The 17,945-nt window shown below is 33.6% G+C and overlaps 1 protein-coding gene across 8 annotated transcripts in view; it reads left to right on the top strand.

Moving 5' to 3' along the window:
* The window catches only part of Scn3a (sodium voltage-gated channel alpha subunit 3), a 107,052-nt gene extending 95,475 nt beyond the window's left edge, over positions 1-11,577 (top strand). For all 8 annotated transcript variants that reach the window (XM_023561156.2, XM_013142571.3, XM_023561158.2 and 5 more), the window contains 6 exons: positions 1,444-1,716; positions 2,617-2,670; positions 3,599-3,736; positions 4,741-4,845; positions 5,577-5,847; positions 6,688-11,577. In XM_023561156.2, coding sequence (XP_023416924.1) covers positions 1,444-1,716; positions 2,617-2,670; positions 3,599-3,736; positions 4,741-4,845; positions 5,577-5,847; positions 6,688-7,883 — 2,037 coding nt within the window. In that variant the 3' untranslated portion in view covers positions 7,884-11,577. The remainder of the gene's footprint in view (positions 1-1,443; positions 1,717-2,616; positions 2,671-3,598; positions 3,737-4,740; positions 4,846-5,576; positions 5,848-6,687) is intronic.
* The last annotated feature ends 6,368 nt before the right edge of the window (positions 11,578-17,945 follow it).

Raw genomic sequence — 17,945 nt, 5'->3', positions numbered from 1 at the left:
ATTGTTAGGAGGTGATTTGTTTGGAGCGATAAAATTGCTCCCGCATTTACTGCAAAATTTTCTCATCAGGGAGAATGAAACTACTCTCCAGACTGTCCAAAAGAAAAAACAAAGAGATGCCTGGTTTTTGCATTGTAATTTTATTTCACTGCTACTATTAACAAAGTCATAGCAATTACTATATCCTTCCAAGTTGGTTTCAAAACAATCTTCTATCATCACTAATATTACTTAAGTTCTCTTCAGGTTTCATGGTTTCATATTTATAGTTCATTTTAAGGAGAAGATAGTCACTGAACCTAACAGAAAACTAGAAATTTTCTCTAATCTGAAAAATATTCTAATACTTCTCATTCAGTTATATGAAAGAATGAAAATTCCAGCTAAATGGGTCCATATTTATTTGAAAATAAATGTATTTAAGGAGTATAAAGGATTTTACACAAATTTCAGTAGGGGAAAAAAACCTGGCAACTGTAATACATTTGGCTTTATTTCTTGAAGAGATAAAATTCAGTTAATACAGAAAATTTTTATAACATTGCACTTCAGATTTTGATGCCCACTTAAAATTTTTGATTCTAAAATAATGTTTATATTATTTCAAATGAAACAATAGTTTAACTGAATATAAATTCTAACAAAACAGTCTGAAACAAACTGAATTAAATGAGCAATGACCTCCTTAGAAATTTTACAGTACATCTCAGTGTTTCATGATTTTTATGAAATGCAAGGGGATTAAATTTTCCCTTAACCAAATGGGGCAGCATAGCTAGAGGAAATAGCATATATTCCCCAAGGGCACATTTCGAACCCTTGATGTAATAATAATAACATTGTACTCAGCATCTCACATCTACAGCTAAATCTCACTTCTTACTCTTAACATACAATTTAAAGTTAGAATTCAACAATCAGAACAATCAGGATCTTGTATAGTCCTGTAGCTATTCTTCAGAGTTATAAAAAGTTACCTGCCCTGAGTATGGTTTAAGAACTTTTGAATACTTTGATTATTTATAAAAGGTCTGTTTGCTCATTTTTTCAAATCATCAATAACTCAGACTCTTGAAGATTAAAACGTATTAAAAGTGATCATTTATTCTGTTGGCATTTAATGTATCTTTTTTCTTTTTTTCCCTAGCATGCAAACATTTTCTGACTCGATCTTACTTCATCAGGTTTTTGTTTATTTCTTTTCATACATTGATGTATTTTTGCTTTCCTTAAATCTTTGGCTCTTTACCCGTGTTCCTGTTTGTTTTCCCTTACCATGTATGAACTACAAAATATTAGAAGAAACATTTTAGAACTAGAAATTTACGTAGATTATTACTTAACTCCTCTCAAACATCTGTTAGTACTAAACACGTAAGTGAATGGGCTGTAGTTTACATGTTGGTAAAGTGTACTTTCTCTTATCCCCATTGTTCCTTGCAGGTGGTTGTGAATGCCCTAGTAGGAGCAATTCCCTCCATCATGAATGTGCTTCTGGTTTGTCTCATCTTCTGGCTGATCTTCAGCATCATGGGTGTGAATCTCTTTGCTGGCAAGTTCTACCACTGTGTTAACATGACAACTGGTAATATGTTTGAAGTTAGTGAAGTCAACAATTTCAGTGATTGCCAGGCCCTTGGCAAGCAAGCTCGGTGGAAAAATGTTAAAGTAAACTTCGATAATGTTGGTGCTGGCTATCTTGCATTGCTTCAAGTGGTAAGTGGCTACTGTTTGAGTTTTGAAAGCGTTTTTAGAATCATTCAAATTAGATTATCTATTTCTCTGGTGTTTTTCATTGTATGATTAATTTTGGACAGTAGAAAGTAGTTGATAACAAATAATATTGGCTAGATTTGACTGTAAAGATGTTGTAGTTGTTTTTATATTTCCCAATTGTGTAGCTTTAAATATACTTTAATGCAATATTATATTTCTTCTTCCTATTTTTCTTCTCATTTTATTGAACAGAATTGTCATTTTTAACTTTCCTCCAGTGATCACTCCCAAAGGAACAATTTTTTACATATTAAAAAGCAATGTGTATATCATAACAATGAATTAAATGTATTGATGAGATCATTTATTGTAGCAATATCTAAAGAAATATGATTTTACTATGAATAGAAAAGTGGATTTTAAAATATATAATGTTTAATATGTTTATCAGTAAATGTATTCATGAACAATTAGAGAAAATGAATTGTGTTTAAACATAACCACAGTTTTGAATGTAGAGCATACTTTTGATATTAAAAGAATATAAGCCTGAGATGAAAATTTCACCAATAAGGGGCTGGGGATTTAGCTCAGTGCCATAAGTGCTTGCCTTGCAAGCACGTGGTTGTGAGTTCGATCCCCAGTACCAAAAAAAAAAAAAAGGAAATTTCACCAATTAAGCCTCTAGTTAAATTTTTCCATCAAAAGAATAGAACATCTTCCAAGAAAGACAAGGAAAGTAGCTTTAGACTCAAAATACAAAAATTTTTAAAAATTTTTAATTTCGTTTCAGTTTAATCTTTCAAAATTATCTATCATAATAGTGTCAGATTTTCATCAGATATAATTCCAGTCTTGTATGAAGTATTTATGCAGACTTCAAATATGTGTTGTTTACAGGCCACATTTAAAGGCTGGATGGATATTATGTATGCAGCAGTTGATTCACGTGATGTAAGTATTTCATAATTACTATCTGTTTATACCCAAATCTGTTTTAGATGTTCCTTGGTAAATGTTGTAGATAATTTAACTAAAATATCTAGAACTTTATATTATATAAAATCAGAATATTTATCATTGCATATAAAAATTTTCAGTAGAAAGTAATATGCTTTTACATAAATAATGGTTAATATAAGTTTAATGCATATATATTATGGAAGATTATCAAACTGCATGGGTCATGAGCATTAGATTAGTACTATAAATAAGATTATTCAGTGTGAAAGTTGCTCAGTAGCAGAATAATTTCTGTCTCTATCCCTAGAGAGTCTAAAAAATTAGACTTCGAAGGCGTTTTCAAGAATATTATAATACTTAAAAGCAAACAAATTTTATAAAAACTCAATTTTGAAAACATAAATAAAAATAATTTCTCAAAATATATCTATTTATGGTCCAACTGACTCTTAGAAGTTGACATCCAGCCATTAAAGTTGTATTTCCAAGAGCTAGTCTTTTCAAAACCAAATAATGTATCATAAGAACAGCATGTTTTTCCTATTTATATCACCTAATTTATTCTAAAGAATGTTACAGGTAAGGCAAAATGGAAAAATAGACTCAAGAATAATTATAATATTTGCAAATTCTTATGCTGATGTGAAAAAATTCTTTTTATAAAATAGTATCTTTTTGTAAAATAGGCCAGGGATGTAGCTCAGCAACCTAAGTGCCTGCTTCACAAGTGCGAGGTCCTAAATTCAATAATTGATACACACACACACACATATATATACACACATATCAGTATAAATATATGTATCAGTATAAATATACATATATCAGTATCTTAAGATAAAAGTAATTGAGTAGAGTAACATTTATTACTGTATAATGTACTTACCATTTTAATATCACTATTTTCAATATGATTTAGGTTAAACTTCAGCCTGTATATGAAAAAAATCTATATATGTACTTATACTTTGTCATCTTTATCATCTTTGGATCATTCTTCACTCTAAATCTATTCATTGGAGTCATTATAGATAACTTCAACCAGCAGAAAAAGAAGATAAGTATTTCTTAGCTTCCACTTTTCACTATTTTGAGTTTCTGTGTTTCATTACAACCAGCAGGATACTTGTAGCCATGGTGGACTTGGATCATGTTTATGTTAGCTTCAGTTTACTTTGTGGTCAGTTAAGCTCGCCTGCGGTTCCTCTCCAGGTTCATCCACTAAAGAAGGCTGGAATATCTTTCTGACATAATTTGGCACTGTTTCAAAACCTGCTGGAGCCTTTCAGAAATTATCTGTTTTCTATCTTCCAACTTCCTGTCTCACACCTCAGTCTTTGCTTCCATTGCCCTGCTACTCACTCACTATGGACCCACTACCCCACTCTGCATTAACATCACCAGCACTTGTTACACACAGATCTACAGGAACTTTTATAACCTTTTCTGAACATGTCCAGAACTTTTTCTCCATGACTTTACAAATAATAGTTTTTCTTCTGGGATGAATTTTCCAGTAAATTCTTAATCACACTTGAAGTCTCAGCTTAAGGGTACTGTCTATGTAAAGCCAGTCTCTAAATCTCCCTATGTATTTTTGCTTCTGTGGTGCTTTTTTCTCTTCATATTTCTTTGCCAATTATGTTTTTTGTCTCTTGTCCCTTGAGGAGCAAGACCCTGTGCCACATACCATGTATATATGTAATTCTGAAATCAAGGATGCTGTCTAGCCCCCAAAACTGGTCAACATTGATAATTAAAGCAGAAAAGGGAAATATATTTTATTTTAGAAAATATATTTGAGACCTGTAAGCTTTCTTTTAAACATGATGTAATCAAGTTAGCATCCTGAACTAATCAGAATTGTATGTACTCTTTGATTTTGCATATTATTAAAGTATTTCTGAATGTCACATAAATGGGACAAGCAGAATAAATTTGTAATTAAAAGGAGAATATGCATTAAAAATTGAACAAGACTAAGGGAAGATTCATGCATTTTAACAAAAGTGCTGTTGTGACACATATTGGGTTGTAACCAGTTTTATACTATGTCTTCACTTTGGAGGTCAAGACATTTTTATGACAGAGGAACAGAAAAAATATTACAATGCGATGAAGAAACTTGGATCCAAGAAACCTCAGAAACCTATACCTCGGCCTTCAGTAAGAATTACTCATATTCTTTGAAGTCTAAAGCCGTGTTCCCACTTAAGTCAAGCAATGTTCTGAATCAGAACATTTGGGTGATATCACCAATATAGTCCTAATTATAAATTTCATATTGTAGAGCACAATCTACATCTGGACAAAACCAATTGCCAAAATCTTAAAATTAGGTACTATTCTTTACATTTTGTGAGTTGTAAACCTCCAATTTCGCGTTCCTAATAACTTCTCCAGAGCAAGGTCCAGCCTCCTACAGCAAATCCAAATCTGGTTACTGTTCTTCAGGTGTTTAGACGACATTGTCTTGAGCTTGTTTAAATAGAAATTTCTAGTTTTATCCCTTTCCCCTTGGCCTCCCTCCATGCTCTAAGTAAAGAATAAGGAAACTGAAGACCAAGAAAAATAAATATTGTATCCCATATCACAAAATATGTAATTACTAAAACTGGTCCTTGACAAGGTCTCATAAATCCCATCAAATACTTTAGTTTACCATATTTTTAAGAATTACTGAAGTTAGAGGTGGAAGATAAGAGATAAAAACAAGTAGGATGCTGTCCCTGGAAGGAAATGAACCTACTTTGCTGAAAGTTATTAAAACTTGGAAGCATGAGTAGTTTGTGAGTTGTATATGGGGTCAGCCATGTGAAAGACATTATCTTTAGTTTTACTAGATCATTATTTTAAGGTAGATGCACTAACATGCTTGCTCCTATCTCTCTTTCCAGAATAAATTCCAAGGAATGGTCTTTGATTTTGTAACCAGACAAGTCTTTGATATCAGCATCATGATCCTTATCTGCCTCAACATGGTCACCATGATGGTAGAAACAGATGACCAGAGCAAATATATGACCCTAGTTTTGTCCCGGATCAACCTCGTGTTCATTGTCCTGTTCACTGGAGAGTTTGTGCTGAAACTCATCTCACTCAGATACTACTACTTTACAATAGGCTGGAACATCTTTGACTTTGTGGTGGTCATCCTCTCTATTGTGGGTAAGAATGGTTGAATTACAATGAATTGCAGTGGTAGTGAAACGGGTGCCCCAAGTGCCATCAGCTGCTTAACCTGGAAATTAGGTCTGAGAGTCATAGTATATGTAAACCTGTAATTAAATACTAATATATTTGAGTAAAAGCTCTGATACCTAGGTTTATTAAAAAGTTACTTAGTTAGAAACTATATTAGGAATATTAGATTGAGAGAACAAGACAGGAAACAAAAGCATCAGATCTTTTGCTTGTAACAGTTTGTAAACAAAGTTACAAACTGGGAAGGAAATCAGTATCTTTGAAAAAAAATTATTGCAATGCAGTAGGGTTAGTACTATAGGCGCTGCTCAAAGAGTTAACAGTCTTCCAGAGGTAAGAGTGATCTATTGGAGGTGGATCTTCAGAGAATTGAAATTTGAGGAGAATGAAGAAGATGGGATATTATAGTAGAACTCCACATTTAGAGCTTCATAAGATCAAATGTTATCCATTTTCCATTAGCTGAAGTGTCGTTATTCAAAAATACAAGACAGTGTATTCATGTTTCAGAAATAATCTTTGTCACTGCCACATTTCATAGCAAGTGGAGTATATAATTTTAAATTGTCATGCCAATAGCTGAGATTAGTTGGACTTTGCAAAGTCTATATTGGCTTATGTAATGATACGTTCATTGACCAAAACTCATTAATCTTTAATCCAATAGTCCAGAATGTATGCAAATATTTAGTAAAGGTTTATACTAAAAACAAGTCTTTTTCATGGACCATTCACAGATGAAGTATTCCTATAAGCGCAAGATAGTGTGTTTACAGTTCAACTGTGTTCTATATTATTCCACAGGAATGTTTCTTGCTGAGATGATAGAGAAGTATTTCGTGTCCCCTACCCTGTTCCGAGTGATCCGTCTGGCCAGGATAGGCAGAATCCTTCGCCTGATCAAAGGAGCCAAGGGGATCCGCACGCTGCTCTTTGCTTTGATGATGTCCCTTCCTGCCTTGTTTAACATCGGCCTCCTGCTCTTCCTGGTCATGTTCATCTACGCCATCTTTGGAATGTCCAACTTTGCCTATGTTAAAAAGGAAGCTGGAATTGATGACATGTTCAACTTTGAGACCTTTGGCAACAGCATGATCTGCCTGTTCCAAATTACCACCTCTGCCGGCTGGGACGGACTGCTTGCTCCCATTCTCAACAGTGCACCACCAGACTGCGACCCTGATGCAATCCACCCTGGAAGCTCAGTGAAGGGTGACTGTGGGAACCCATCTGTTGGGATTTTCTTTTTTGTCAGCTACATCATCATTTCCTTCCTGGTGGTGGTGAACATGTACATCGCTGTCATCCTTGAGAACTTCAGTGTTGCCACTGAAGAAAGTGCAGAGCCTCTGAGTGAGGATGACTTCGAGATGTTCTATGAGGTGTGGGAGAAGTTTGACCCTGATGCAACTCAGTTCATAGAATTTTGCAAGCTGTCTGATTTTGCAGCTGCCCTAGATCCTCCTCTTCTCATAGCAAAACCAAACAAAGTCCAGCTCATTGCCATGGACCTACCCATGGTCAGCGGAGATCGGATCCACTGCCTGGACATCTTATTTGCTTTTACAAAGCGGGTTTTGGGTGAGAGTGGAGAGATGGATGCCCTGCGAATACAAATGGAAGACCGATTCATGGCATCAAATCCTTCCAAAGTCTCCTATGAGCCCATTACAACCACTTTGAAACGCAAACAGGAGGAGGTGTCTGCTGCTATCATTCAGCGTAATTTCAGATGTTATCTTTTGAAGCAAAGGTTAAAAAACATATCAAGTAAATATGACAAAGAGACAATCAAAGGAAGGATTGACTTACCTATCAAAGATGATATGGTTATTGACAAGTTAAATGGGAATTCTACCCCAGAAAAAACAGATGGCAGTTCCTCTACCACCTCTCCTCCTTCTTATGATAGTGTAACAAAACCAGACAAGGAAAAGTTTGAAAAAGACAAGCCAGAAAAAGAAAGCAAAGGAAAAGAGGTCAGAGAAAATCAAAAGTAAAAAGAAGCAAAGAAAGATCTTTGTAATCAATTGTTTACAGCCTATGAAGGTAAATGTGTCATCTGGACTCCCAGAGGAGACCCATGCCAAACTGACTGTTTCAACAAATACTCATGGTCAGTGCCTATACCAGACAGTGACCTCTCTGTCACTGCAACTCTGTGAAACAGGGTATGAACACTGACAAGAGGTTGCTGCTCTCATTACCAGCTGACACTGCTGAGGAGAACTTAATGACTACCTAGACTATAAGAATAGTTGTGCTAAGTGATCATTGTAACTACACCAAACACCTTTAGTACAATACTCCCATCCACCCTATTTTTAACTTCCATATCTGCCATATTTTTACAAAATTTCTTCTAGTGAATTTCTCTGATCCCTAATTCATAGGTTATTCATATTACTGCGCCACTATTTTTGTAATGAAGATTATGTTATGGGAAAAGTATATTAGATCCCAGTATTCCTACTCCATAAATCTCTAAAATAATCTGACAAAAATATTATGCCAGAGAGACGAAATTCATGCACAAAATCAGAAAAATTCTAACATTAACAATTTCAAATACTTCCATTTTCTAAATGGCTTTAATTTTAAAAGTGTTTAGTCTATTATGTTTGTTTATATCTGAACAGTTATGTGCCTGTAAAGTCTCCTCTAATATTTAAAGGATTATTTTTATGCAAAGTATTCTGTTTCAGCAAATGCAAAGTTTATTCTAAGTTCCAAAGCTCTATATTTAATTTTGGTTAAATGCTTTCCAAAAAAATAATCTAATAAATCTGTTCTAGAAAAGTATATCTAAAGTTATCAATTTAGAATAGTTGTTCCACATTCTGCTACAGTATTGCTTTGCCATTTTCTGCTCTCAGCAAAGCTGAAAGTTTATGTCAATTAAATACCCTCTGTTATGTAAATAATTACTTTATTCTGTGGTGCATGTTTGGACAAATTATATATATATATATATATATATATATATATACACATATATATTATTTGTCCTAGTAACAACTTCAATTAAATCAAATATGTACCACAGTGTATATGTCTTTTGCGAGCTTCCAGCAGGGATGTATCCTGTATCATTCTTATACATAAATAGTTTGAAGGCTATCACTAATGCATGTTAATATTGCCTATGCTGCTATATTTTATTCAATCCATTCTTCACAAGTCTTTGTTAGAAGTAACATATTGGTGGTAGAATGAATTCAACCAACTTTATGTCTGTGTGTCCATCAGAATAGTTTGAAGTTCTTTAAAAACACCTTTACTTCTGCATTTTAAATTCAACTTGAGGACCATATGGTGTCTTTCTTGATTTCAAGGAAATACACCATGTACAGACTACTATCAAAACCTTTACTTCATATTTTGCTAAAAATATGTCCAAACCTTGTTAAAATATAAATAGTGTAAAGATATGATCAATTTTATTTGTCAGCATTTTGTACATAAGAAAATTATTTTCAGGTTGATGACATGGCAATTTATTTTACTTTATGTTTTTGCTTATTTTTAATCACAATTCCAAACTTTTGAATCCATAAGAATTTTCAACAGATAATTTCCTAAAATAAAATTTAGACAATGGGTTTTGTGGATTTCTTTGTTATAATATATTTTCTAGCATTCTAATAGGAAATACATTGGTTAAAGACTCAAACTTAAACCATTTTGTATCAACAATAGTTGCCTCAAAATAACCTGTCATTCATAGAAGTTTGTTTTTTTTTAACTCAACTTTTGTAGCATTTGCATATGCAAACTAGGCTTATTTTTTTAACTCCTGCTGCACTAAAGCTATTAAAAATATGACATGGACTTTGTCCTTTTTAGCCATGAACAAAGTAGCAAAGTTGTGCAATTACCTAACATGACACAAATTTTTGTTTTTTCACACAAACCAAAAGTTTAATGTTAATTCCTATTATAAACTATTTATTGTAGTGTATTGATGATCTGCATGCAGGGAATTGCTATTACTAAAAGGAATGGTGAGCTACTTCATTATTGAGCCAAAAGAATAAATATTTCATTTTTATTGTATTTCATTTGCTGGCCTCTGACTTTTTATTGTTGGAAATTTAACAAATATAATTGATGAAACATACTTGATCTTATGTTTGTGTACATAAAAGTTCACATGATCTAGCAAGAAGTTGCTCAGAATAAAGACTAATTAAAAGAAGTGTTTGTGAACTTTAATGTGTGCAAAAGATCAAGACCATATGCTCCATCTTTCATGTTTGATTATAATAGTAGTAGCCTCTTACAGTGGCTGCCAATTTTAATTAATTGTTTGGCTATAAGCATTCTAATCCCAACTCCTCTCAATTAGTCAATGGCATCTCTTAATTTCCTGGTCACTAACAAAGGTTGCATTCTTATTATATAAATGTGCTGTATGAACTCTTATTTACACATAAGGTATTAATAATACAAGGATTAAAAACATATGCTGTTTTAATTTTATGCCAGGTCAAAATCAAATTTTATTGTCAACAAAGTCATAATGCATATTTTTAGGTTTACTTGGATCTAAATATGTATTTCATAATTTCACCAAAATACGTTGTATGAAGTGACTAATTGAAATTAATTGGTTTCTTTATGCTCAAATCAATTTATGGGTCTCATTGACAACACAGAAACCAATAATGCTTTGCAAAACTTTTAGCCTTTTTATGCATGTTATTATATAATCATCAATCAAGCAACCTATTAGTATGCATTATATCTAAATCATCATCTTTCAAAATAGAATAGACTTTAGTAGAAAACATAGAATAATTTTTAAATATACTGCTTTAGCTAAAGACTGTTACTCAGAATATAGTTACTGATATAATTTGCTAGATTTTTAAAATAACTTCTTCCATGAAAAAATTTTTTCTATTAATACACTTCATAATAGAATTCTGACTTGAAGAACAAAAGATAGAGACAATTAAGTTTGCCATATAAATAACAATGCTATAAATTAAAGAATCTGAATTTCACCAATAAGTGAAATTAAGTGGTTGTTCTTTAGTTTCAAAAAATTGTGCAAAAACAAAGCTGGATATTGTTGGTTTCAAATATTGTAGCCAAAAGACAATAGCTATATAAATGTATGCATCTTAATTTTCAAGTAGTTAGGACTCTGTAAAGTAACATGAGAACCATTTTGTGCATTTCAAACCACTTAGTACCAATTATACGTAGATAGTGTTGACCATTTTTATGTAAATGTAAAAAGGTTGAGTCAAGAATCCTGAAACTTAGCTTTTCAGTTTCATTTTTTTTTCTCATCAAATTATCCTTGTAATTTAGGAAAATAAAATTCTTGTCCGCCTTAGATTCCTCCTCCATTATTGGGAATGTTGTTTGTTGTATGTCTTTAGTATATGTTCAAAATCAAATTGCCTATTCAAAGTGAGCAATTTTTGCTATAACAACAATATTTAATGAGAAAAATGTGTACCATAGATGTGTTTTAAAGCATAACTCAGAAAATATTTAACAGATAGACATAACTTTTGGTCTGGCTTTAACACCATTAGAGAAAATCTTCTTATCCTCAAATATTTTATAACCACAGAACTGAAGGACACTTCAAATGATTGAAATGATGGCTATTTTATCCATGTTGTTATGGATCTATAAAAGGCAATACCTGATATATAATAAAGTATCTCAAACCCAGTAAGTCATTAATCATTTGAAAATTTGTATCAAACTACACACATATCTATTTGACTTTAATAACAATGGTCACAATAATCCAAGAAGTTAGGGTTGAGTCATATTCCCTAAAGCACCATTTTTATAAATGAACAAATAATATACACAATTCTCTGATAATAACATCTATAATGCTTAATTCTGTTACAGAAAACCATAATTAATATTTAGTACATCCAAATTTAGATAATTATTAATTCTTGTGGGTTCTTTTTCTGCATTATTACCCTTTTCATGTCTGCTCTCCAGAGTCTTACAGTTCCCCCTAATTCTGCCTATCAGCATATGGAAGCATAGATATAAAAGCCTCTAAGCCTGACAGCACCACTGAACAAAGAATCAGTCCTCCCTTCTCATTATGAAATAAAGAATGCCCTGCACAGTCTGCCCTTCATCTATCCCACTATCATCTCCCCACTACATTCACAACCTCTATAACCTCCAATTATGAAGTCTTTCAGTTGCCTCTTCAGCTTCTGCACTGTTAGTCTCTTTGCCTGGAAAACTTCCCCCCCTGCTCCCTGTCCCCTCTCTCTTCTCCCTCCTCTCCATTCTCTGCACTGCTCTCTCTTCCTCCTTAACTCCCTCCATCTCCCCTCCCCTCTTTTCTTCTTCTTCTTCTTCTTCTTCTTCTTCTTCTTCTTCTTCTTCTTCTTCTTCTTCTTCTCTCTCTCTCTCTCTCTCTCTCTCTCTCTCTCTCATAGTAAACAATTGTCATTCTATGATCAGCTCAGGTGTCATCATCTTTCAGGAAGTTTCCTCAAATGTCTTTAGGCAGAGTACATCATTTCCTCTCAGTATGCTTAATATGCATGTGTGACAGTGTTTATCATACTGTGCTGTATTTATCTGTATGTACACCTTTCTATTCTAATACAGAATGGTATGTGTAAAACATGGAATATGTCCCATTAATTGTTCTCACCCCTCTTTCTGTCACCAACAATGAGTAGCAGTTATGCAAATGTCAGTATTCTGACGTGTAGCTCGTAGAGGTGATTCTTGCAGAAACATTTGAAAGTGTTTCATTACCAACAAAAGTGCCAATAAATTTTTTTCAGCCTTCACAGAGAATGACTCTCAAATTTATTTTCATCACTATTCAGGTGATGCATCTTTACAATCAGTTGAAAGACACAAATGTCTTGAGAATACTCTGTACTTTGTGTCTTAGAAGTCATATCTCTAACCCCACAGAAACAACAGCAAAGAATTTTACCTGCACTGATTCCAAAAGTGAAATATAGTTTTATTTACTTGTCCTCAGTTTGAAATATATCTCACAAATATACACATAAGTTAACTTTCATTTCAGTACCTAAGTCACACAGATATTCTTCACTTTAGAAATTTACAGGTATGCTGGTAATGCACTAACCACTTTAGAATTTAGTTTGGTGGATGTACCTATCCATCTATAGAGAAACATTTACCATAAAATCTTCCCATCATAAAGTATCTAACAATGGAAAAGAAAAGATTTTTAAATATCATCTTCATGCACAGAAGGACTCCCAAGAAAACAAGAGAATTTCTGGTGGAGAAGGTAAGTGAACAACAAAGCCAGAAGCTGCTTTACTGGGTTCTGGGTCTACGGATCTAGCTCACTTTTGGTTTCCTTCTTTCAGGGAATAAATGACAAAGGCTTGAATCCAGGTGTGAGTTAATCCTCCATGAATTCAGAAGCCATGAAAGACTACACCTTAATAGAAACATTTTTTTTGAAATATCAAATTTTAGAGCCATACAGGAAATCTAGCAACAAACTTTTCCATCTTACCTTAATTCTAGGTTTATGTACATAGTGTCTGTTAATTATAATCCTACATACTCACATCAGCTAGACTTGTGGCCTATCTTTACATTATTAGTCTGCTACAAAATATTGCAGGTCGAAAATTCGAAGTGGACCAAGTGACCACTGGGCTCCTGGTAGACACAAAGTGAAATCATTCCTGAGAGAACACACATCCACACAGACTTAAAGGTTTTCACAAGATACAAGAAGCATGAAATCAACAAAGGAAAGTAAGAAAACACAGTTCCGCACCCACAGTTTTCAAAGATAAAACACAGTGATGCCTTGATTCACAAACTTTTCTTTTTATGATTCTGATCACAAACTGAATTAGACCATAATGAATAAAGACATTTAGATAAAATTTTAAACAAAATATTTTATAAATAATATCTTCCCACAAAAGATATATACATCAGGAGATGTACTTAAGGAAAATGAAAATTATTTCCACAGAAAGTTCTAAACACAGAATGAAAATTGGGAAAAAAAGATTGAACCTGAATTTAAATGATAATGTGTACAAGTAATTATGGCTTAAAGCAGTAATAATTTTAACTTTTCTGCTAAAACTGACAGGGCTAAAAGAATAAATATTTTGCCGTCAGCAGAGAGGTACATTCTTGAAGTTCAAAATTCCAAGCTCTTTGTATTATGCCAGCAGATGATGAAAATATTAACTGATACTTTGCTGCAAGTGCTCAATAAAATAGTGAATGGGAGAAATGGAATAAAGATGTTAAAATCTAGTACAGGGAGAATATTTAGGGGTATCCAGTAGAGAGAGTCTGATAGTAAATAAATTCGAAAGCATGAGGTGGAAGAGATAAAATACACAATAAAATAAAATACACAAAGTAGAATAACCTGGTAGAAATTTAAATAGCCAGCATAAAATAAGTGCCCACTGTGATCTAATCAGTCATCAAATACTTTGCATGGTAATACACACATTATCCCCATACAGATAAGAACCATGAAGAAACTGAAACCCAGTGAGTATCTTTAATTTTTTCAAGGGTATACTAATGAGAAGAACCAGAACAAAAATACTAACACAGGAAATCTAGTTCCATAGCCAATCTTTTTTTCACTCCATGATACTGTTTGATATCCAAGGTAACTATTTGCTCAGTCACAGAGGAAAAATCCCACTGTATTCTGTAAAAATGATACATGCTGGAGAACAATTCCAGAACACAGCTAATGTAATACTATCGCATTAGTGATATTGCAGAAACAAATCCTTAATTACCAGAAATCAAAATATAGCTGGTTCTCAACTTATGATGACTTTACATTCCAATAAACCTGTATATTGAAAGCATTATATATAAAAAATGAATTCAATACACCTCTTTACTGAACATCAGAATTTAACAGCACCTACAAGGTGTGTAAGTCTGAACATCACTATAAAATGTTGGTTGTGATTTTTACAACCCAGCCATATCCAATTAATAAACTCAGTATATAAAAATACAGAAAGGTTAACATTAAGCAGATGAAGAAATGAGGTGTGGTCTAAAAACATAATAAATATTTAAATTCAAAATTATTATAGTAAAAGATGAAATGGAATTATCCACCTCAAAATATTTCCTTTTCCTTTAAGTACCTATGTCATCATTCTTACCACTTTTTTAAATGGTTCTAGAAATCATTTTTCTAGTTTCACTGTCACGACTGCCTCAAACTCCTGTACGTGTTCAGAACATTGACTTCTCCTCGTCATTTTGACTTTGAAGAAGAATCTGAAGTTGCATTATGGCAGACCTGGTGAGGAAAATAGATACGGATATGTCATGATGTTTTTGTGAGCCTCACTTTCTGAGTGGCACATTGCAGCAGCATTAGCCTAAAACTAATAACCTTTATAAAAACAGTCACAAAAGAGAACCCTGAGAACTACTTCAAAAAGTGGCAAGAACAATGAGATAAATGTGTTTGAAATGGGAAATTTATGAGGGACATTAATGACAATGTTTTTTACTGTAACAATTTTTTTATTTAAATCATCATACATTTTGAATGCATCTACTAAGGTCATTTTTAAAATATATAAAGCAAAAAATATAATGAATCACACACACATACACAAACAGACAAATCTACTCGAAATAAAAGTTTCCAATATGCTTTCCTACAACTTGGATAGCTTGTGCAGAGAAACATAAAAGTATGTGTAAGCATTGAACATTGCAGTTAACAACTTTATTTATTAGACTAGCAGTCCCCCGCATTTTTAGTATAAGGGATAAGTTTGAGGAACATAAATTTTCCATATACAAGTATGAGGAGACACTTTTGGGATTAGATTTGCATTGAGGCATGTGACCTAGCATGCCCAGTTCACAGTATGATTCGGACTCCTGTAAGAATCTAATGAGCTCAGGCAGCAGTGCAAATGATGCAGGGTGACTGTGAGCTGGGATGAAGCTTTGCTCACTTGCTTGCTTGCCCAATACTTACCTGCTTATTCTTGTTCCTAAAGAGCCATAGACTAATACCAACTCATGGCCCGGGGACTGAGACCCCCTCTATTAAACATATAAAGAACATTGAAACAATTGGAAAAGCTCAGTGGTTTTATTTAAAATATACATGTCATATTTTTAAAATGCATTACATGGTAGGTCAAAAGTAAACATTAAAAACTCAAGGAGTTAAAATCATACAGCACAAACTATGTTATCTGAGTTGAAAGTAATTAAAGCAGGAATGCAATGTTTTAAAAATGTATTTGAAGTTTTAAAAATTCACTTCTAATTTTCTCATCTCAAAATAGTGGTGTATGTGTCAGATCTACCTACGAACAGATTACTGTAAGACCTTATCAAAATACAACTTTCTTAAGATGGCAGTTCCCAACTCTAGCTATGAACCAGTAACAGTACGTGCCCTGTGAGGAATCAGGAGAAGCAGAAAGTGGTGACAGTGGGAAAGCAACTGAAGCTTCATCTGTATTTATACAAGCCTCCATCACTTGCATTACTGCCTGAGGTGTGCTTCCTTTCATATTAGCAGTGGCATTAGATTCTCTCAGCACTACAAATCTTAGTGTGAACTATGCATATGAAGGATACAGGATGTGCTCCTTATGAGAATCTAATGCTGAATAATACGAAGTGGAGCTGAGCCATGATGTTAGCACTAAGGAGTAGCTGCAGTACAGATTAACATTAACAAAGAGGTTTAACTGCACAATTCCCATAATAAATTTCTTGCAGATTCATATCAAAATAATTTCAGTGAGTGACAAATAACAACTAAACTGCATTGGGTGACAGGATTTATAATGGTAATGAGTTACTGTACTTGAATTATACAACTTCATCCGGTGGCAGGCTTTAATTCAGAATCTGATATACTCATGATTTAATTTGCTACTTCTGTTTCTCTTTTCTGTAGTGCACATTTGATAAACCCATAGGCTAATCCTAATTCAAAGAAATCAAAAGCAAACATCACTAGAGTGTTTCTTTGAAAAGGGTAAGACCCAATGATGAAAAAGCAGAAGACTATTAACAAAAAGAAATCTCCATTCGACAGAAAATGTCAAAATTTATACTTAAATTAAAAGTTGACTGCTCACACAGTACCCAACAAAGCCATGAAACTTTCAAAATTGCTTTCACACATGGATACCAATTACCATGCATTAAAACAAAGCCTTTGGAGCTTATCAAAAGAAAAACATATGAACACAAATAGCACTAGCAATTATTGAAGGCCATCACTCCATCACATGTGTTAGCACTGTGAGCATCACTCATAATGGCTAATGGTAAGGACCCTTTAACTATTCATGAATGTTGGTCCTGCCTTCTGCTAGGGTCATTGATCATGAACCTTTAAGACAGACTCAGTTCAAAAGTTGGCACATGTTCCTAACACTGTAATAAAACTAAATGGATTGATGAAATAGCAGAGAATATCGAGGTTCAATTATTCAAAAGGATCACCATGGTATTTAATCCAGGTTGAAGAATCTGCTAACACTAACAACTAGGCAATAATGCTTTTTATGCACTAGTATTTTGAGAAGATGTGTATGAGAATATGTTATGTGCTCTTTTGTTGTAACCACACCACAGCTATAGAACTGAACAAGTGTTTGAATAATTCTATATGCAGTATAACAGAAAAACTGAATTTACCATTTTGTGTCAGTCCGCCATTTATGAAACAGCTGCCATTACTGAATGACTTTTTTGTTTCACTACTCGGTTAAAGAGATCACTTCTGAATGTGAAGCTGTGCACCATGTCATTCAAAGAGAAACAGTGGCTAGCTTAGATGTATCACCTGAACTAATGTTTTGCAAGATATAATTAAAATCTTCAGCCATATACAGGCTGACTTGGGAAGAGCCAGACACCAGCCCTCTCCAGTGAGTTGGTACCATTTGCAAGAAGTCAACAAGAAGCTAAGACTTCCTGTGAGTCAGCGCCACACACGGGCTGACTAGGGGAGAGCCAGATGCCAGCCCCTTCTCCACATGGGCAGGGAGTCAAGAAGAGCCAGTGTT

The sequence above is a fragment of the Cavia porcellus genome, unplaced genomic scaffold (assembly GCF_034190915.1).
Source record: "Cavia porcellus strain 051 isolate PalLab524CR breed Dunkin Hartley unplaced genomic scaffold, mCavPor4.1 scaffold_12, whole genome shotgun sequence".
NCBI classification, from domain to species: domain Eukaryota; kingdom Metazoa; phylum Chordata; class Mammalia; order Rodentia; family Caviidae; genus Cavia; species Cavia porcellus.
The sequence above is the reverse complement of the archived record's forward strand: the minus strand, read 5'-3'. Positions and strand labels throughout refer to the sequence as shown.